This window comes from Oreochromis niloticus, linkage group LG8 (genome assembly GCF_001858045.2).
Source record: "Oreochromis niloticus isolate F11D_XX linkage group LG8, O_niloticus_UMD_NMBU, whole genome shotgun sequence".
In the NCBI taxonomy this organism is placed as follows: Eukaryota; Metazoa; Chordata; class Actinopteri; order Cichliformes; family Cichlidae; genus Oreochromis; species Oreochromis niloticus.
In genome coordinates, this window is record NC_031973.2 from 14,159,684 (window position 1) to 14,182,380 (window position 22,697).

The window sequence follows — 22,697 nt, forward strand, 5'->3', positions numbered from 1 at the left end:
TGACCTATAGTTGACGACTTCTGTTTTCTTTAAACACCATGCTTTAACTTTAAAATCATGTTTCATATCTTAAAAGAAAATTATATTAACACTGTACGCACTAGAAATGTTAAGTTTAGTCCAAACCACATGATGGCAGTTTATCTTTGTGGTTTCCCACTGGGTGTCACAAGCAGGAAATTCTGTGAATAGTTATGTCCTACCCTGGCTTATATGAACTGAGTTCACCCATATTACTTTTTTAAAATATAATTTTTACCATTTTGCCACATATGCAGTCATGTGGATCCTTTTGGTTTTATTTTAATCAGCACAACATTTCCTTTGCTGCCAAGTTTTTTTTATTCAATGTCAAAGTTGATGTTATCTTTGGATGCCTGACTACTATTACACTGGGAAGTATATAGCACTTATCAAATCTTAAATATATACTTTTTGCCTCCGCCAAAAAGGTTATGTTGTTGGTAGCGCTTGCGTTCACATCTTTTTTTCTGTAAAGACAATGGCTAGAAAAGTTATGAATGAATTCTGATAAAGCTTTGTAGGGGTGTAGGGTTGGGTCAGGTTAACAATCCATTAAAATTTGTCAACGTAATGATTTGATGGTCGAAAATTGACAAAATGTTTTATAACTTAGAAACTATGATTCTTACAAGTGTGGTGTTTATTGTCAACATATAGAGAGTACCATATCTAAAGACTTAACCCTCTTTTTGACTTCTGACATGGTAATAATGCTATATAGAGCTATTTAAAACTATGTTTCTTACTGCCGTTGCCTGTATTGACAACATATAGGTATATAGGAAATGACATATGATGATATATCAGGATTTCTGATCTTATTTGACTTCTTCAAGGTCAAATAAGACGAGACTTTCATAAAATGAATTTACTTAAAATTCTGCTGTCTTTTTTTTATATTGGCAACATTTAGGAGATAATCCTGGTATATGGGGTTTCTAAATATCACATTAACATCTGCGTCCAAATATCCTGTCACATCTGACCTCACTTTTACATTTGACATTTAACGTTTTCATATTGACCCCAAAATGTGTTATAAACTGCAAACTACTTAAAGTAGGATTAAAAAGAACAAAGATAACAAAATTAATTTGTACAAAACACAAAACTTCTCTTACGAGTGCCTCGGTGAAAGTTTGCACTCTCTTCGTGCTTCTCGTTAAATTTTGTGCTCTTGATTCCACTCTCGCTCTCAACAGATGGACAAAAAGCTACTGTTGGAGAACTAAACCTTTATTATGGGCTGCACAACAAAACAATTCTCATTCAAAACAAAACAACAAACACCTTATCTAACATCGTAGTACAGGCGGGTGTTTCGTGTCAAATCCCTGATAAAATGTCTCCTCGGAATGATTTCTACATATTTACAAGCAAATAATTATTAGTTATTGCGTGACAGTAGAGGCCTGCACATGATTCGCTGCCTTCTCAGAGAGGATTGTCGAAGTGCATTATTTCCATCCTTTATTCTCCATCTTTGTTCAGTAGCGTCAGTCTTTTCCTCTGTATGTGATGTTCGTAAAGGTTGATGTCGCTCCCTTGTAAAGAGGATTGTGCCCCTGTTAGTCAAACACACACAAGGAGATACGAGTCAAGGGGCGGTTTATGGTAATGACACAATAGAAAAGTCCACATTTAAAACAGCTATTTCATGTCACCATTTAAGCAGACATGCTAACTTGAGTGTGTGGTTTTGTGTTACTTGTGAGCAACTTAAACCTACTGTGATTCCTTGTGGTTTGAGGCCTGTGGGATTTAGCTGTGTTCTTTAGGCCACAAACAGGCTTATTACCAGTAAAGGCTGATTAGCGCTGGCTAATTTAAACCCAGCCCTTCCGTTGGCTGCTTTTTTGTTCTGCTGGTAGTAACAGCGTGTAACAGAAATAATAAAAAACATCTTCAGAAAACGGGAGCAAGACACTGCGTGTGTGGGCTTTTTTTGTGTGTGTGAGTGTGTGTGTATAGGAAGGTGCAGGCATGTTTGCATACTTGAGTGTGTGCAAAGACTGCATTGAATCCTCAGTGCTTTCTATGATAATATTAAACAAATGCTGCACTTGCAGTTTCCAAATTCACTACTTCCGAGTCCGTTCACTCACTGTTTCCCACTTGGCGCGAGCGCGTTCTTCCTCAAATTTGGCAAACTCCCGTCTGTCGTGGATGGTAACCAGCAGCTTCCAGATAAGCAGAGCGGCCAAGCCCAGGAATAAAATGGCTCCTGCCACTGACAGAAGCACCACCAAAATGTCTGGACCCTTGGGGCAGTCTAAACAGAAGGAGGAAGTGATAAAGGAATGAGCAGATAAGCCAGAAGTCAGGCCAGAGGAAATGATTTTATAACCGTGTTTCATCTCTGTTTCTTGTTTTCACTCTTATTGATTTAATCTCGCTAATATCGCAACGCAGTCCTCTACTAACTACAGTGAGTTTTCAGAGTCAGGAGTAATAACGCCTGTTATTATAAGGCAGATGTACAGCTTTAAACTTAATAGCATGGTTCTTTTTAGCATGACTGACAGTTTTCTAATTGCCATCAGGTTTTCAAGTGCTGGAAGAGAACAAGGGAAGCATAACAGTGCTGGACAGGCTGTTAAAGACCAGAGAGAAGAGTGGAAGATGGGCCAAAGGGGAAAATGGTAACCTCTTACAGCAAGGCCACAATCCTCTCCTCCCTCACTGTGGTCTGGCAAAACTCTCCAGTACTCTCATTTGCACAATGACGGGCATTACGCTCCTTCAAAGAGTCACGGACATGAACCACTCCAAAAGTGGAACAACTCATCACATTTGCTAGCCTTGTCCCCATGACTAATTTCTCTTCAATAATTCCCCCAAGTATGTTTTACAGTCAACTAGAGGGACTGTGAAAATTTAAGTTGCTTGTAAGGTTTGGGAATTTGAGGAGCAAACGTGTCTTTTATATCTCTCAATATCTCTTACAGTAGTTCACTAATGTTTTGGCTACAAGTTTTGAGGCTTAATTTGTCACCAGAGTGCAATGTTGCTCCAAAAAAGGTCTGCAAAAGGCCTGCAGTATGAGTTATTTCACATGAGAAACTTCTAGATCTTTATTTTTCCACTGCAGTCTACTTGGTCAATTAAAGTGGATGTGACTCAATCAAAAAAGCTGATGAACTGAAAAATATTCGAGCCAAAATGTGATGACAGATATGAGGTAATCAAAATATTATTCAACCACCCCCATACGATCCTAAATTTAGAGTTCTCGGCATAAAAAACTGACATATTTAAAGTTTTTTCTTAAGCTTTTGTCATTAAAAAAGTGTTATGGTGCTGCAGTGAATAAATGTGGTACGCTTGTATACATCGGACAACCAAACGGATGAGGCGAAAGATGCCAAGGTGTTTAACAGGAAGAATGCTCCTAGAGCTGTAATGCTCTATGGGTTCCTCATAATGTCGGTATATCTGTGTAGCATGTGGTTACATGCATGTGAAAAGCAGTGTTGTGCAACCGAAGCAACGATGGTGAACTTTTACGGCCAACATCAAAGCTGCTCTCATCTTCCTCCTTCTATCATTCTAAATTAGCTTTACTTCCTGCTCTTCAGCTGACCCTTTAATGCTCATAGCCCATCAAAGTCTACATGGAAATGTCTTGGCTGACATTATTGATTAATGTGATTTACCAACTTTTTCTTATGTCTCGAATTTAAAAAAAAAAAAAAAAAAAAAAAAAAGCTTAGTCAGCTCTGAAGGGTGAGTGATACAGCTTCACATTTCCTTCGCTGCTCTTTTGCTTACTTATTTTCTTCCATATCCTCAAGAGGAGAGCACGAGAGGGCATTCTCTCTACGATATGTATAGTCAGCATGTTCCCGGAGGAGCTGGGCAGCTATTTACAGCCCTCTTTGACACGGCAGGGTGCCCCGTGTTCAAGGCAAGTTGTGGTGTATTTCTCTGATACCCAGTTGTGCTTAAATTAAACACACACATTCATTAAAGGTAGACCCAAGTACAGATTTTCTCTGAGGGCAGAAAGCTATTTTACTGCCCCACACTTTTTCTATTTGGCCACTTAACAAGTGAGAGAGCAGGCATTGGGGAAGTGACAGCTTGTACTTGGGTGAAGAAAAAGCAGATGATGGTGAAAGTTTGTTGTTGTAGGTTTATCCTCATCTATTCAGCATTTGTGTTGATTACATCTGGTAGCAAATTCAGCACACAAAAGGCAACAGATTCATATTTCTAACCCCTAATATTAAATGACATTAAATTAGCAATTAACAGTAGAGATGAATCTATTGACAAGCTAGGGAATGGAATCGGATTACTCTTCTCTTTCATGCACGCACAACACGTACACAGTGGCGCAGGCAAATAGTTGCACGTGTACTCACAGTCACACGCTAACATGAGTGAAGATGCAAGTTTGCCACAGTAAAACATGGGGGGATCACTATGAAAACATTCTTAACAAAAAACCTAATCAGATACTTTAATCTACCATACTCAGCTATAATGGACATTTTAAAGACGCTAACACCGGCAAAGCGCTTAATGCTAAGCCTGGCCAGAGCTCAGAGCCAATCACAGGCCAGCCACAAGCCAGCAGCCTCGGTATGAGCAAAAGAGCAAAGGAGAAAAAGGTGAATGTCCTGTTATTTGGTGAAGTTATAAACATGCTGGAGAGTGATGTGATGTTCTCTAAATCTCTTGCTGCTTTAGTTTTGTAAAGTCATATGTGTCAGGTAAAGGTGGGTGTGCAGCAGTTCATTTTATTTAATTATTCGTACATCCAGCAGCAGAGCACTTTATTTTCAGTTGTTTTAATAAGAGAAGATCGTGTAATTTACTACAGTGTGGGTAACATTGTAAAGTTTCAACTTTACAAACAATCAGAAAACAGCATGGGCCAAATAAACATCAATCTTTGTGTCTCTTATCATTGTTGAGGTTTCTTACCTGGCTCTTTGACAACGAAGAGGATGGATTTGCCACTGGCATCTTCATAATACTGAAAACGCTCCACGCAGTCGTTCTCATCTTTGTAAGTGCAATTCACTGCATTTGTGTCATGGAGCTCTGTGTGAAAAATGTTGACGTTACATTACAAGTTACACAAAATGACCCCTTTAATGGATTGTTCCACCTTGTGCATTTATGGAATTATTATTAACATTAACCAGCAGTGCCAAAATACAAGTTTTGTAATCATTACCACAAACATCTCACCTAATTCATCCACAAGAACAATCTCATCCTTGCAGATTCGAGAGCAGGTTTTGTCCTCAATCAGTTTGCCCCTCTTGAAGTGCTTACACTCCACACACTCCCTGTTAAAATGTAAAATATCAACTGGGCCATCAGCTGATTTTAAGGAGCTAAATTGAATATCTCTGTATGTAAACTCACTTCTTCATGGTGCAGGCGTCGGGGCAGGTGGGACACTTGTCACACGTGGCTCCGTAGGCACCTGGTTGCGTGCACTCGCAGGCTCCGCACACGCACTGACCCCTCCCGCTGCACAGGAGGCCCACGCTGGACATACAAGTGTCTGTACGTCTGGAGCAGTTACAGTTCTCACCCTGCCAGTCTGGTGCGCACTGGCAGAAGCCACAGTTACAGACACCGTGCCCTGAGAATAAACAAAAAACAAGAGGAGGACAATGTGACAAGAAATTTTATGTGAAAAAGAGGGCGCGGCACGAGTTGGGGAAGAAGGACGCTTTTGGCATCTGGAATGGTTGTAACTTCAATCATTTGGCATCATATAGTTTACACACTGTCTTACACAAACTTATTTATTTTGTTCCAAGTTTTGACAAAAGCTTACACACATGCTCATTATTTTCATGGCTTTATTATTAAAGAAATAAATATTACGCACCATCTTATAATCTGCTGGGCAAAAGGTACCTTTGCAAACTCACAAATGTAAAATAAATGCAATTGGGTTGACCTTGTTTAGGTGGTCAGCATGAGTTAGTAATGGCTGGCCACTGCTTGTTAAGTGGTTATGACTGAATTGACCACAAACCTGTGTCATACAATTCTTTTTTTCCCCATTTATGGGCTCTTCTCTGTACCCTGAAAAAATGTACCATGTTGCTTTGCCTTCAAACACTTCAAACACAGCATCCATAACAGCCATGCTGAAGTCAAGCTAGCATTTCATGGCAATAATAATAGCCAGAAATCTAACTTAAATTAAATTTAAAGGTTTAATTCAATTCAGTTTTATTTATAAAGCACTAAATTCTAACAAAAGATGCCACAATAATCCAGCAAAAACCCCAACAATTAGAAGACTTTTTAATTGTAGCTAGTTAAAAATAAGTATTATTTCTTGCAGACATTCAGTGGTCCTGTAAGTTCATGACTTTACACTATAAACACAGGAAACCAGAAGCGGACTATTAAACTGCTAGAGGTTAAAAACCTATTTCACTGTTTGTCTGTGGTGACTGCATTGCTTTTATTTTTGGCTGCGTGATGAAGCGCATATCTGAGCAAATTTGTACACATTGTCTTGTTGTTATTCCACGAAACTCTGTGTGAATGTGAGTGTACATGCCAGTAAGAGTGACGGGGCAAAAACATTGTGGCTTTCCACCACAAAAAACAATGCCCAGATAAACAATGACACGGGAAGCTGCTTGGCACAGTCTAACTGGATAAAGGATGAGCCACGGATAAACTGTCATTATCACATGGCCACAGGACTGCTAGCTTTTAATTAGATCATTCTGTGGAAGAAAAAATAATGGTCCACACACTGAATAAGATATTTCAAGACAACAGAAGACTATGTTCTGCACACACATAGTCTCTGAACATTTCCAGTACTCTCCCTCTTGGCCAAACATGAGTTTATATTTAGCATCATTACACCACACCAGCCAATGAGTAAGAATAAAGGTATTTTCATGTTACTCTATGGACTTTGGGGTGCACAGGAAAACATTTCCTTGTGAGACCGGCTGAGATGGGGATGGATAGTTTAGTGGCGTATGAGCTCTACCTAAAAACTACCTAATACAAGCTGCTTAGCAAATAAATTCAACCTAAATAGCATCAGGAGGTACTAGTGCATAAGTTTAATGACGTCTACGTGATATGAAAAGTTGCATTTGTATCAAAATAGCTGTCATATCATTAAAAACAAAACAAAAACAAACAAACAAACAATGAACTAAACTAAAAGGAAACTGATCAAACCCACACTGGAAACTAAATTAAACTAAACTGAATGTATAAAAATGTAATGTAACAAATTTAAAACTCTGTGAAGAACAGTAACACTGTGAACGCTGTTCACCAAGTATGGAGTTCAGGGTCAATTAGCTGACTTAGCTTAGCTTGCTCGTTAGCAAAAAGCAAAGAAATACAGCTAGCCTGGTTATCCTTGCAGCTGTTGTTTTTAATTTTCTTTTGGCACAAATTGAAAATGGGAAAAATAAAACATTTTATTAGGTAAGTTTTAGAAGTGTTGGAAGGAGTATTTGTGATCTCTGCAATTGGCTAACATTTCCCCCTGCGTTCAGTGTTTATGCTAAGCTAGCTGCGAACAATATAGCAAGAAAGTTAAAAAAAAAAAACAAAGAAAACTTTATTCTTACTTTGTTTCTGTTACAAGACTGCAACAGACAGTCATAAAAACAGCTTACAGCTTCTATCAAAGCATTCAAATTAAATATTAAAGACATTAATGACAATTAAATGTTGGGTTCAGTTTAAGGAAAAGTGGCTAAACTTGATTACATTTTGGATTTTTACTAATTGGGTTCTCATAAATGGGGTTTGGAATTAACAAAATGCAAGCACCGCATTAATGACATGAGATTGATCGTTTCATCAAACTTCTAAGAAAGCAATAAACTTTTTTTTTAACCATTAACTCAATTCTAACATGAGCCAACATGTCTTGCCAGCACCCCCACTGATCTCATATGCATAATAGTTTTCCTTGAACATGTAGGTATTTTTTTACATGACAGCATGTGATGTCATTCTGATACTTTCATGGTTTTGACTCAGCAGCATGGTTTTTATTTAAAAATACTAAAACATTGAAAGTAATAAAAAGTAAAGTGATAAACTCACTCCACTGTTTGAAAATCTCAACCACAACAAAGACACAAAGTCTCTCGTGTAGAAGAAAATCACCATCAGGATGTTTTGTTGTGTGTTCATGAATCCCTTCAAATTCTTTAGTACAAAAGGTTTGGATGACACAAACATATAACCTGAGCTAACACTCACACGTAGTGCACATCCACCAAACCAGATGTTTATTGTGAATGTAGCCCATATCCAGAGGGGAGAGTTTTTACTGTATATAATTCTTCCCAGATGAGGTGGGTGGCAAGTCAGTGTGGTGAAAGGGACAAACGACCTCAGCTACAAAAGTGCGCGCATTCTACGAAACTCTACCACAAGCATACAGAAAAATCAAGATAGAAGTCAGTGGGTCATTTTGACCCACTACAGCTTTCGGGGTGGGGGGGGAACAGCTAAGGTTGGGCTATCTCTTGGCTGGGTATATCTCAGTTGTTTGCCAGCAACTTCACAGACCACTATGGCCGGCCAAAAATAATAATAGAAAAAAAGTACAGCACATACAATCTCTCCTGTACTAGTTGCTGCCCTCACTAAACCCCAGTGTACCATTTTAAAGTTAATCCTTGAACAGAACTACTCCCATTTTAAGTCTTCCTTTAAAAAGCAAATACTGGTTAATAATTAAAGATAATTAAAGGTATCTACAGCAGGAAATTGAATATTTATTGGGAATAACAGACTATATTAGACTGTCCTAATATTTTTTGTAAATGGTCTGATTCTTATGTATTGCTTTTCTACTCTCCCGGAGCACTCAAAGCACTCTATACAACATGCCACATTTACCCAATCACACCCATTCCTCTATACATAGTGCTTTCTAAGTACATTCACACTCCGATGGATGCATCGGAGAGCAACTTGGGGTTAGTATCTTGCCCAAGGATACTTGACATGCAGACTGGAGGAGCCAGGGATCAAACCACCAACCTTCCAATCAGTAGATGACCTGCTCTACTGCCTGAGCTGTTGACCATTAAGGACATCACTGATTAATACTCATTCATTTAAAATCCTAAAGCAAAGTAAATACATAAGAATCCTGCATGTCTTTCTTACTGTAACTCATGAGGCCTTACCCGAGCAGAGTTCTCCCTTGTAGCGCAGGCAGTTGAAGTCATCGCACTCACACAGCTTTCCCCACACTTTCCCAAAGTCACTGCTGTGGCACACACACTGGCCACACACGCAGTCTCCACGGCCGCTGCAGATAGCAGACTGAGGTCCTCCGGATCCTGCAGGTCCACTGCAGCGATCCTGCGCCATGGGATTGTAATCGCCTTCGGCACATTCGCAATGTGGTCCTAAGCGACCTTGGTGGCACAGGCACATGCCACACTCAAAAGTGCCATTGCCGTTGCTACATTTGGGGCTATCAGGCTGGGCTTTGGCCTGGCACTTGCAGTCGCACTCAAAGGTGACGGTGATGGAGAGGGCGTCCTTGAAGCCCACAGGTTTGATGATAAAGGTTTTCTTTTTTTTGGATGGGCAACCACGAGCACGAGCCTCCACACTGAAAGAGACCTGCCAAAGAGCGCAGAAGTGAAAAGAAAAAAGGAGATGCTTATACTCATTTTTACTCATTTCTTTTTTTTTTTTATGGCATCCAGACTCAGCATTATCTAATCACTGTCAGAGAAAACAGCACAAAGCAGATGTAACACAAGGAATGCCTCCAAATGTATTTAGTCAAAGTAATTGTTCATTCAGCGCTGCATGCCAGATCTGGTAAATGTGGGGAGTTACTACATCTGGAGAGATGGCCATATATGGAAATAATAATAGGAGCTGAGGTAAAGAGAAAGAAATGTGTAGAGGCCAGAAAATGTCACCTGGAGTGAGGAAAGACAAAGAAAAATAGCCATAGATGCTTAGATAAAGAAAAATGCAAAAACTAACAAAGAGAAGTATTAAAAAAAGGATCTTAAGACAAAAAAACACGAAGAATAAAAAATAAAGTTAGAGACTCTGTCATCCATTTTTCCATCGTTTACTCCTTGACACTATGAGAAAAAGGGAAAATCCGACTCAGACAGCAGAAATAAGGGAAATGGAAACATACCAAAAAAAGACCCATATGGAACTAATGTGTTATTTTTGTTTATAGGGAACAATGGTCTCTCGAGATGGGTTATATTTTGAGTACAAGCAGAATCTTTTAAACATGAATTGTTAGAATAGTCCTTGAAAAAACTAAATGCGTTTAGGCGACTGTGTCCTCCTTTAAAAAAATTACAGTAACAAAAAACCCCACACTGAGAGTAAGTTAATTAGTCTCATGAAGGATGTTTTCCTGAGTGTGGCCTGTACAGTATGTAAACAATCACGATCACTGTACCTCCTTATCTGAAACAAATAAAGCAAGGAAACAACCATGTACAGTCAACTGGGTGTGACAGAGGTTATGCTTGTAGATAAAGATCACAGTCAGATTACTGCCTTTCTCCCCTTTCTGTGGTAATTCAGAATCTACCTTATTAATCCTAAATCTTCTTTTATGTGGGTAACTTTTTTGGGCCACCTGTCTTTGGTTACTCATGTTGTGACTACATTGTAGAAAAAGTGCACTATTGATCTGAATATATAACTAGTATAATATTACATATTATATATAAATATATTACATATATAATATGTAATACTCCATTTAGTCAAAATATCACTTAACAAGCAGGGGTCAGCCATTACTAACTCATGGTGACCACCTAAACAAGGTCCACCCAGTTGCATTTATTTTAACTATTTTATATAACTGTTGATAAACATCATAAGTGTTACAGTATTATGAGTAGATCATGAGTATTACTGTTTACAGTAATGTGAAAAAGTTCACCCTCTTTCAATTCTAAGATTTTACATATGAGAACACAATATAAAGTCCTTAGCAGGTCCTAAAATGATTTGAATACAAGTTCGGATGAACAGCAACACATGAAATATAACACTGTGTTATTAGTTATGTGGCAAAAACTAAACCAAAATGGAGAAGCAGTGCATGCAAAACCATGTACGCCCATGTGCGGGCTGACGCCCACTCACATCCTCGGCTTTCTGACCTCAGGAAATCACATGATAGGGTGGGGCTAGGTTTCACAATGAGTTCACCTGAAACCTTGGCTGATTGTGACCTGTACCTGTTTTCACACCTTAGCTTGTGTCATTAGGTAGAGAATCATTAGGGCGCCCCATGGGGGACACTCCATTAGGGCTTAAATCTGGGACCCTCCACCATTTGACCTTAGAACTGAAGAAGCTTCTCGGATGAGAGGTGAAACATCTTCAAGCAACTTAAAGAAGTCCAGACGCTTTTCTTTCCAAGCTCCTTAGACTACAATGAGCTGGAGAACCATCACAGACATGTACGCCCTTACTGTTTCCATAGCAAGAGGGTAAATAACAGCCAGGTCAAATTCATTTTGATTTTGGCAGATGGCCGCGCTGCCTGTACTGGAGGTTTCTTCCTGTTAAAAGGGAGTTTTTCCTTCCCACTGTTGCCAAAGCTCTCGCTCATAGGGGGTCATATGATTGTTGGGAGCTCTGATTTTTTTTTGTATTATTGCAGAGCCTTACAGTATATGGTGTCTTGAGGTGACTGTTGTTGTAATTTGGTGCCATATAAGTAAAACTGAATTGAATTTAATATATTGATCATCAGTGGTTTGTGTAGTTTGTTGGTCTGGCACATTCAGTTGTGTGTGATGTCCAAAAAATGTATAATCCATTATTCTACAATGAGAAAGATGATTTATAAATAGCAAACATTCAAGTATTTACCAATCTCCCTAGGAATGGACCGTTGGAACGTCCAGTACTCAGAGACACTGTAAAAAACCCAACTCAGACTCTACAGGCCTCTGTTAGCATGTTAAATGTTAAAGTTTGTGACAGTAAAATTAGAAAAAGACTGACCAAGTATGACGTGTTTGGAACTTTTTCCAGGAAAAAACCTCTTTCTCCAGGCCTCTCTAAACAGAACATGGCAGTATGGCTTAGAAATGCTGTGGGGGGGGACCTTAACAAAGCTCTACATGAATGAAGGCTTGAAAATCTCAGTTAAGGAGGTGGTCATGATGATACAAACTAATGAATCATGGGGCGTGCTTAGTTTTTTACACACAACTTCTGTTTTTGTTCATTAATCATGTGTTGCTGTTCATCTAATGATTTAGAACGTGGTAAAGACCAGAGCTGCCTTATAAGAGTCCAAAAGTAAAAATATGAAAGTGGGAACTCCACTCCAACTCACACTGTGGTGATTTTGCTATACTGACCACAGATAGATGTACAGCCACGTCTCTGTAATATGAAGCCAAACCTTGTAGTTGCAGTGCAAAGTCTAGAAGAACTAACCGTATCTCCTATTTTGAGCCCAGAGCAGGATTTGAGGCCAGGAATGACCTCTCCATTCAGGCAGGTGGCGTTGAAGGAAAGAGACAGTTCCTCTGGAACGCCTTGCAGCTCCAGTTCCACCTTGGAACGAATTTTCTGACGACAACAGAAAAAAGCAGGAAACACAAACACGCACACATAGGAGGTGGTTTTCAAGACGGGTCATTTCCTTCGCTTAAATATGAGTCAAACAATTAACTCATAGCAAATTATACACGACATCTTACTGACTTCTCTAACGACTTGAGTGTATATTGCAGTGCAAACAGCTAGAATTACTTTTCAGCTCATTCACCTGCCATCCTGCGTAATAAACTCACGTTCAACATAAATAATGAAACCCAGCCAAGAGCCTCCTACATTTGGTCAGCTTCACACTTCAGCCACGGGGGAATTTCTCCTGAGACTCTGGCTCTACGCTGCGTATGACTCACATGCTGTGGGTGTGTGTCAACAAGCACATGTCATCCCCTCAAACACTGTCTCGCCAAGGATGTGTGAGCGTGTGTGTCTGCATGTGCGTGTGTGTTGCACTCACTTTGTACGCCTTTAATATGAGCTGAATAACATTTCCCGAGTCATTGGACAGAGTTCCCACTGTGGTGCCAGGAATCAGCTCACTGTAGTTCTACAACGCACACAGACAGAGAGACTGTTCTAATCCTGCATCATCAGGGAGTCTTTTAATCATTTATCGATTGCTGCTAATGTCATCTGCATCTCATTAGTTGCAAACATAGAATGCAACCATCCAATACCCACCGAATAAAGATAGCTAATTATTTGATATTAAATCATTACTGTCAAGATGATATTTTACTACATTTTCATTAGTTAATTTCGTCCAATGGATCGCTGTTATATTATCCATCCATCTTGTTGTCCCATTCATGGTTGTGGTAGGCTTACCACAGGGTGCTATAGGTGGGGTAAACCCTGCACAGTCTGTCGCAGGGATAACACAAAGAGACAGACAACACTCACATTAACACCTTTGGGCAATTTTAGAATCACCATTTAACCAAACCCCACCAACTGCACGTAAATGGTAAGTGCCTAAGTGCTTTCTATCTAACATTTACACCCATTCAAACTCTGATGAACCCATCAAAAAACAACTCAAGGTTCAGTATTTTGCCCAAGATACTGAACCCTGACCCTGTGGCATGTAGACTAGAGTAGCCAGGGATCAAACCAGCAACCTTCCCAATATTTGGTCGTAGTAGTAATAATAGGTTGCTTTACCTACTAAGCTACAGCCAGCCTATGTCTTTGAGCTGTGGGAGGAAGCCAGAGTATCCAAAGAAAACCCACAGACTCCACACAGAAAGGCTCCAGCCAGATGGTGGACCTTCTTCCTGTGAGGCAACAGTGCTAACCACCGTGCTACCATGCTACTGAAAATTATAAACAGTAATTTATATCGCAAGTAAAACTAATACTAAAATATTTGTATGTTTTTTCTGTTGTTTTCTGAGACAGTAAATGGCAGAGCAAGTACAAAAAGAAAAACCAATAGTGTTTATTTAGAGAGATTAAGCCACTGTTTCTGCTAGCATCTGTGGTTTCTCACAATCATTTTAGAGACGTTTACAGTTACGAGTTACATGAAATGTGTGAAAACTGAAACATCCAAAATGCATGATATAAATGTGACGTGTGCTATTAGTGCATGAAAGTCGCATGTACCCAGTTTTCTTTTTGTGACTTTACAGTCACATTTTCTTTCATTTATCAGTTTGGAATAATTTTATGTAATTATTATATTTTGTTGTTTTATTTTTTAGTTCTGTTTTTAGCCTCTATGACTGATTCCATGTCTTTGCCTGTAATTTCTTGCTAATACTAACTTTACTGGGAAGTTCTGTAGGTCAGCTCATGTTGTTTTTAAATGTGCTGCATTCATAAAAGCTCCTTGACTCGACATGCAATAGTTTCCATCCAGTAGCCAAAACTATGTATAAAATACTGTTTGACAACAGTTGGATGTAGTAGTGTTTCCAGTTTTGGAAAAACTGACTTTGTCTCCTTCGGTGTCTGAGTAGTGTGCAAACAGTGATTTCCAATGCAGCATCCAAGAATTTTTCTTTTCTTTTTTTTAACAAACCAATGAGGTTCAGTGGACTTCTCTGAAAACACTATTTCATATTTGTTTTCATTTTTAAAAAATGCTTAGTTTATGTTTGCATTTTTAGTTTTTTGAGCAATTATGTTGTAACAGAAGGGAACCGTGTCCACTGCAAAGCTCCTCACCTGGTAAAGGGTAACCACAGGGTTGGTGACTGCAAAGATGAGGTTGATGTTGTTCTCTGACATCTTCTCCGTGATCAGAGCAAGAGATGGATAATCCTGTGGTAACAAAAGGACAATGAAGTTAGCACATGCTGCTTCCGTGGTTTCCCTTCATTGCCGTCTGTGCACACAAATACCCGGCTTTAATATGCCCTAACCATGGTCGTAGACTTGCTGTACATATTATCAGAGTTCAGGTGGCACCGTCCATCGTTGGGCTGCACAATTCCAGCCAGACGACCATCCAGAGCCACGTGAGTCTTTGCGTCTGAGGTGAAGATCAGAAGGTGGGAAGCATCTGGACGCCAGCCGATCTGCTCCTGGTTCCCATCAAACCAGGTAACAGAAAAGGAGGAAAGTAAACAATAAAGAATTTTTCAGTTCTTTTCAAACAGCAAATCTCCTTCTGATTAACTTAATTTTACCACCCAGCCTTTAAATATTTCTGAGCTTAGGTGTGCGTGACGGAGGAGTAAAAGAATCCCAAACCAAATCTCAAGTTATGTCTGTGAGATGGGGAAACGTGTGTGCTCGTGCAGTCTGCCTCTCCACCTTGCACACAGCAGCCTGGATGATGGCATCAAAGCCTCCCTCCGGGGCATCTCGGTTTCTGGACACCATCTGCTTCTTCACCTCCTCCGTGAAGCGGCCCACTTCCTCCGTCAGAGACAAGACATGTTTGTAGCCAAACTGTGGCAGACAGGTGGTATTAATGCTGCCAAGTAAAGAGAAATTAAATGTTTACTTTGACAGAGAGCATCAGGGTTCATCCAAAAGTGGTGTCAACTCCAATAACTGATGACATCTCCACCCATCACCACCCTCAAGAACAATGTTTATGTACAATATAATATGTATGCAAGAAGCATGCTTAGTAAGCAAACATGTCCAGAGGTCATTCAATTAGAATAACTACAATTTTGTTATGAAATTGAATGCAAAATCTTTACAAAGTGCAGTTGACCTGTGTCCTGATTCGAGATATTGAGAACCAAACCAAAATACCAGAGGCCCAGAAAGATGCAATCAAACAGATGAGTTTATTGAACACACGTGTGGGAAACAGCACACAGCATCACATCTGGGGGGTTCTTCTCCCAAAATATAACGTCGGGGTTTGACGCCCCCTCTTGCGTTCTATAACATATTTTTGTATTTCTAAGAACATCATTTGCATCTTGTACAGACAATAATCAATTTTTAGAACTAAAGTCAGACACAGACGTTCCTCTTTCTAGCATCTTCTTTCCAAATACGACGATGATTTCAGGCCCTCCAGGTCCCCGTGGACGTGACATCCTCTCTGATACATCTTCAGTCATCTGTTACTAAGCAAACTCCTATGTAACAGGTTACAACAAGAAGCTGAATGCGTTCGGGCCTCTGCTCAGGCCTGTTCCTAGATTATATGTATTATATGTGTTTTGTAAGCGTGTATGCTGTTTTAACCTTAATGTTGTGTGTGTACACAATGATTATGGCTGCTCCTGTAATAAAAGGTTAATGTGAGACCAACAGGTTTTAATGAACATCTTAATGCAGTATCAATGCTGTAAGTTAGATTGTTAATGCAAAGTTAATGATGCAGGTTATATTATAGCTGTAACATAATTTCTTCAATTCCACACCTGCAAATGTCTTCTTGGTTAGTTATCCTTTACAAACCAGCTAACTATATTTTCAAATTTTCGACATCACTGGTATTTTAATGTTAAGTAATATATACATAAACAAGAGCGGTTAAGAGTTCAAGTCCCCCCGAAGGGCAAGGCCTACACTAAAACTTTGATGCTATATGCTGATGTCAGCATTGTTAATATGGAAATCGTTTTCTGTCATTGTGAAGTCCTATAATGTTGCATTGAAAAAAATGCTTTAAAGAGCTCAGATATAGAGACTGCTTATGTGCTACAATGACTAATAGTCTGGAGACGATCCAATGGAAACTAAAGCTTTTTCCTAATCTGTGTGACCCTGACCTTTGACCTATGAGCTATGACCTTGAACCATTACATACTAAAATGGTGTATTTATCTTTACCCATACAATAGGAGCAGAATTTGTTGGCATCTATAAGCTGCAAAAACTGGTAATCTTTTACTTGTTAGGTGAAACATATAAGTCTAGAGTTGTGAGCAGTAAAGTCTGGGCACTGTTGGTCTCATGCATGTCAGTTTTTGACCAACAACCAGAGTACAGAGTAATATATCTATATTATGGCTAAAGCACTTCTGGATGGATGCATTTCGTTGCCTTGTACTTGTGACATGTGTAGTGACAATAAAGTTGAATTCTATTCTATTCAACAATGTCATCCGAAAGCCATCAAATAACCTGGCATGGGCAAAAGGAAAAACAAAAAAACCTTTAAGAGATTTCTCCTTTGTTCATAATTCATATAAAAAACTCTCTTTACTGTGAACGTACCCTCCTCTCGCTCTCTCTTTCTGCTGCAGCCTACTACAAATTTTTCACTTTTCTTATCTTTTATCAAAACATTCCTACAGTCTGGGTCTCACTTTACATGAGCGGGAAAGCAAATGACCCTGGAACCATCAAATCAACGTCACAGGAGCCTCTGGCTGCAGTTATGGCACTGGGATGCTCTTCCTCCCTGAGTAGATTACCTGTGGCTGATTCACAGGAGCTGACCAAGCACTTAGGAGCCACTGTGAGCCTTTAACAAGTGCTGAGACTCCGAGACTGCTCACGTTATTGCTGAGCAACGCTGTGTTTAAATATGTTTTCACAAGACTGACATCATCTGCGTAATGCAGGTACTTAACACACGCAGACGTAAATACTGAAACCACTGAAATCAACACCGGTGGTGACATATGAAGCGTGAAAAAACATTATGGGGAAACAACACCAGCATAATAAACTGCAGACTGATCTGGTTTAAACCCAGGATTTTATCTTAGATTTACCTGTAGCAGGGGTTCTTTACAGCCTCTTTTGGTGAAATGTACATGTAAGGCGAGAGCGGCTTGTCCACAAAAGCGCCAAAGCCCATGCGCAGGTTGCTGGTGGTGCGGTTCATGGCCTCCGCCAGGCCTTTGCCGAGCGTCCTCAGGCGGGTGAGATCGTCATTCATGGAGTAGGAGAGATCCATTAAGTAGTAGAGATCTACGGGGTAGTCCTCCACCTGCCGCACCTTCACTGTGAAACGCTTAGCATCATCTAGAAAATGAGATTTAGAAATAGTTAAACACTGCTTCCTGATTTTACTGTTCTTCTCATTCCCTCAGAGAGAACAGTTTCACTCATTTCCTGTGAAACTGTGTAAAAAACCATATATCCTTATATGTAGGTGCTCACTCGGCCTGAGGGTGATGTGTATTTTCTGAGGCTTTATCTGGGTGACGTCTTGTGTCGCTCCCGCTGCCTTGTTGCTGAGGGGCCGGTCCTCGATCACCTGCAGTTTGCTGGTTGGAAACTCCAGAGCTGATGTGGTACAGCCCGCTGCCAACAGATTACTTTTCAGATCACAGCGGGACAGGCCAGCAGCTCCTTGGCCAAAGTCCTGAAAAAAGACATAGGACATTTTAAAGAGAAAAACAGACTCGTTGATCTGAATGTAGATTAATTTCTAGTTGTAATTAAATTCAAGAAAGGAGAGCATATCTGACTGATTTAAAGGCTAAAGTGCAACAGGGAGGACCGGGAGTCTACAATGGCCTAATCTTAGGTTTCCTTTTAGTACTTTAATAAACTTGTACCCTAAAGAAGTTCAGCCAGTTCCTCTCTTGTAGAGGCTGAAGTCATCCTGAAAAAGTATGTTGACTCCCATACTTAATTTCACTATATTAAATCACTGCACCCATTGGTTTGAACCAGAAAATATGACTGCATCCTCGTACACTAACAAGATGTCAGTCACTGAGTTCTGAGTCCCTGGACTCACATAAGCATCCCACTCAGAGTCAGTGAAGCAGTTAAAACCCTTCATTTTCTGTCCTTCTAACTTTGAAAGAGACATGTTGTCTTGTTCACAAATCCAAACCCAAATATTTTAGAATGTGCATGGAGTCAAAGACTAGAAGTGGCTTCACCACAGAGACCACTGTGAGAGTTCTTCCAAACCAGATTATAGCTGGCTGATGAAGAGATCTGTACCACCGTGTACCAGTCTGGTTGGCAGAAAGCTCAGCTTGTAAATGAAGTGAAGTGGGGGAAAAAAAAAAGGGACCCCACCTCTTTGGAGCACCACGCACAGCTGGGGTGCACATCCAGACACTGCTTGCATGTGCTGGCTCCTCTGGAGGTGCAGACATTTGAACCTGGAACCAGGGGAAGAAGCACTAGATTGATTTAACTGATACCGATTGGTTCCTTTCACTAAGAGGAACATTTGAGATCATCTGCTTTACATGGGTGTGAATTCTCTTGTTTTTTATGAGAGATTTCAACTTTTTGGTTTGAGAACAGAATTTTGGGTCATTTTTCATCAGAAAGATGAAGCTCAAAGAAAACGTGTCAATCAAACAGAGGGTTAAGAACATTCTTAAACTAGCAATATATTACCAAGTAAAACCAGTCTCAGACATGTTCATGTGCTATGCAGTGATAAAACAAAGCATTGAACCGCAAACTGCAGCTACAAGGTGAATTGTGGTTTAAGATAAGTTTGGTAAATTATCAGCTGCATGTGGCAAACACTTTGTTTTCACTAAAGCTAGCACAAGCATCTGTGTTGTCTTGAATATAGGACTATATTTCACTGATATAGTCTTCAATACTGCACCAACATATGAAGAAAACAATTTTAAAGATCAACTCAAAAAAATGTAAACTGTAAACTTCTGCATTCCTAAATGCTAGGAAACAGTGACCAAGAGGGATTATGAAGATCTGTTTTTTAAGCATGCTCATGAGACCGCATGTATGTACCCACTCTGTGTTATACGTTATGTTCAATCCAGTCGTTTGTGCCACTTAAAATACCTTAATAGAACTGTTATGTTATAGCTGTTGTATTTTCTGCTGCCCTCTTGGTCAGGTCTCTCTTGAAAAATGAGGCTTTTATCCGGATAAATAAAGAATTTGCCAAAAACTGATTGCAGCTTCTACCTTTCTGGCTCAAATAACTTGATATCATTCACAAGAGGCACGTTTGATGGATTGCAGCAGTTTAAATACCAGTAATCATTTCTGGCAAATACCGGCAATCACTTTTTGGCAGATGATCACTTTTTAAAGTCTTAGCAAAGGAACGAAGAGACAGAAAACAGCTAAACTCACCACAAACTGCTGCTATTCCCGCAAAGAACAAAACCCACACGCACAACATCCTCTGCGTCTGGAGAGCGCTCATGGTGCTGAGGGCTCTCTGAGAGGACACAGCGCGCCAGTCAGCTGAGGTGTGTGTATGAGGAGAAACGAGCAAGAAAAAAATACAACCCTCTGTAATCCAGACAACTCCAAATAGAGTCAAATGTCTCAAAGCCACCCCTCTACTCCCCATGCTGAGCTCTCATTATTATACTACTAAATATAGTGGGCGGGGAAAGCGCAGCATCCAAAATTGCGACTTTAGGAAGTTTTCTGTTGGCGGAGGGCAGGTTTCGTCATCTGATATGTCAGATTAATGGTGTACGTTTTTGAAACACTGTTAATAAAGTAAGTTTCGTAGAAAAAACCCAATAAATTAAATATATCTAAAGCCTAAATGTTATTATTTAACGTAAAAAAAAATCGGTTTCTGCTTAAATGAAGTTTGTTTGTTTGTTGTTGTTTTTTAACACAGTGGGAAATATTAAACATAAGTTTTTAATTATTTACCGAGTAATGCCCGTGAACGTCAGGGACACCGAGTGCACGCTGCCCACTAGTGGACAATAGCTGTAAGGACTGAAAAGTCGTGTCAGTATATAAAACCACAGTGCTCCTTTTTGGCAGGTCTGAACAATTGCGCTGCAGGGTGCAGGACTGAAAGAAATATCCACTGTTTCATAAGTGAGTAATACAAATGTTTTTTTGGCGACATAAAAGAAAACAAAATTAGAAGAATTTAGTTTGTTCTGGGAAAAAAAATAGCCATTCATTTAAAACTAATGAAGCTAAACACTGACTGATGGGCACATAGCGAAATAATTTATTTTCTGCTTCTCCCTTTAAAGTCCTAAGAAGCACTAATTTTGAATGAACTGAAGAGTTCTCCCTCATGTATGCCCTTAAAGGCTTTTATGAGGAAAGACAGATCTTTATGCACATGCCAGGTTTGCTGGTATTAATGCGTCAGCCGGCTCCTTCAACTAAGGTATTTTAAACTTAACTGGAGCTTACAATTTTTAGTCTGATGTTGAAACACTATAACGGTACCCTGTGTAGTACCAGCTATGTCCAGCAGATGTCAGTCTTGCAATATGGTTTTTTTTTAGAGCCACCGAAAGCGTCTGAATGAGTCAATGATGCATCTATGCGCTGTGTCAGACAAATGCAATTTTGCAGCTGCAGTGTCAGATTTTGGCTTTTAGCAGTAAGACTGGTTATGAACACTGAACTGAATTTGTTGGGATGCAAAGATCTTTAGGAAAGGAAAACTGGGACTGTTTGCAGGTTTTGTTAAAATCAGAAAACCCAAATAGTCCTATCTATTCCCAGTTGTTTATAAAATCACTCAAGGTAAAACTTCACGCTTGACTTCGATGACTTTATGGATGTTTTGACTTCTGGACTGAAAAACTGAGATTTTGTTTTCTTTATGTTATAAAAAGTGGCAATGACAGATGTGTCTGGTTAGATGAGGGATGATTTTTGCTGGATTGTTTGACTCAAATGAAAGTTACAGCTGAGCACACTTGGTCTGGCAGGGTGATGTGAACGAGACTGGCGAGCGGGATCAGAGCTTTGAGGCATAACATATGTAAACAGTGGAGCCGCAGAAATACAATCGCTGGCAGAGACAGTGAGGACTGGTCTCATTCACTTGAGCTTGTTTATTAGAAAGCCACTGCTGCCACATGCAAATGTAAAAGCCTTAAACAGAAAAGCATATTTTGCCTTCATCCACTTTTGTCCATTCACACCGTCACTCAGCCACATCTTTTTCTCTCCTGCTTTTCCCTCCATCCTTATCGGGTTCTTCCTCTCTTTGTCTTTGTTACCTTTTTCCTTCCTCCTCCCGAGCCTCCTGTTGCTCAATTTTCCATATGCTACTTCTTCTCTTGGCCTCACGTTTGCTTTTCCCTCTCAATTTTTTTCAAGCTTCTACAAGCAGTTGCACAACATTCTGGGAGGAAAAAGCTCCCTTTTTTCTCCAGCAGGCTTGATTGACAGCACCCCTTGCACGCTCTGCAGTAGTCGTAGTGTGTGTGTGTTTGTATGGGATCCATGCATCTCAGCATCGTCCTGTGCCTTTTAGAAGTTTAACTGCAGCATTTAGTCTTTTTGCAAGAGCCTGTGTAGGTATGTTTTTCTATGTGTTAGTGCTTTGGGGAAACAGAGCTACAAAAGCCAGTTCAAAGGTTGCAAAAGAGCTTTCACACTCATTCATCTGTGGACTGCAAGCACATGTGCACGCACGTACACACACACACACTCACACGTGCGTGCACGCAGACGCAGGGGTTGTGTGTTGACTTAAGAGTTAATGAATGGATGATTGAGGGCTGCAGGGGTTGGGGAAAGCAGTGCCGTGGAAACAACCCCTCTTTCCCAGGAAGGGAGCACAGAACAAGAGTTAGAGACAAAGAAAGGGATGGAAAATGAGTGTCTCAGAGGCAGAATGAAATTCAGAGTGTGTGTGCCGAAAGCCCAGGGGGCTGTGGGGCAAACTACTTGAAGCAGAAGCATTTGAAGCCCCTAATAAAGCAAGTAGCATGTACTTGACAAGCACCCAAAGGGAAAGAGAGAGGGAGAGAAGCAGCTGTTGGAGGAGGAGAGTGAGACAAAGAAGG

General features: G+C 40.0%; 1 protein-coding gene across 1 annotated transcript; it reads right to left on the bottom strand.

Moving 5' to 3' along the window:
- Window positions 1-1,239: 1,239 nt before the first annotated feature.
- Window positions 1,240-20,269, bottom strand: itgb3b (integrin beta 3b). Its single transcript, XM_005471275.4, has 15 exons — window positions 20,041-20,269; window positions 18,994-19,079; window positions 18,118-18,322; window positions 17,727-17,979; window positions 15,349-15,511; window positions 14,955-15,116; window positions 14,758-14,853; window positions 13,043-13,132; window positions 12,466-12,600; window positions 9,195-9,639; window positions 5,407-5,629; window positions 5,227-5,327; window positions 4,957-5,076; window positions 2,130-2,296; window positions 1,240-1,589 (listed from the first exon to the last, which is right to left on the bottom strand). The coding sequence occupies exons 1-15, from the start codon at window positions 20,261-20,263 to the stop codon at window positions 1,521-1,523; spliced, it is 2,538 nt and encodes an 845-aa protein (XP_005471332.1). The 5' UTR covers window positions 20,264-20,269; the 3' UTR covers window positions 1,240-1,520.
- Window positions 20,270-22,697: the final 2,428 nt, after the last annotated feature.

Bases quoted from the DNA above. Each gene is read 5' to 3' on its own strand.
- itgb3b (XM_005471275.4), bottom strand. From the start codon at position 20,263: ATGGGGAGTAGAGGGGTGGCTTTGAGACATTTGACTCTATTTGGAGTT. The intron at 17,980-18,117 runs GTGAGCACCTAC...CTCATTTTCTAG, and splicing joins ACACATCACCCTCAGGCCGA to ATGATGCTAAGCGTTTCACA. The intron at 5,328-5,406 runs GTGAGTTTACAT...ACATTTTAACAG, and splicing joins GACGCCTGCACCATGAAGAA to GGAGTGTGTGGAGTGTAAGC.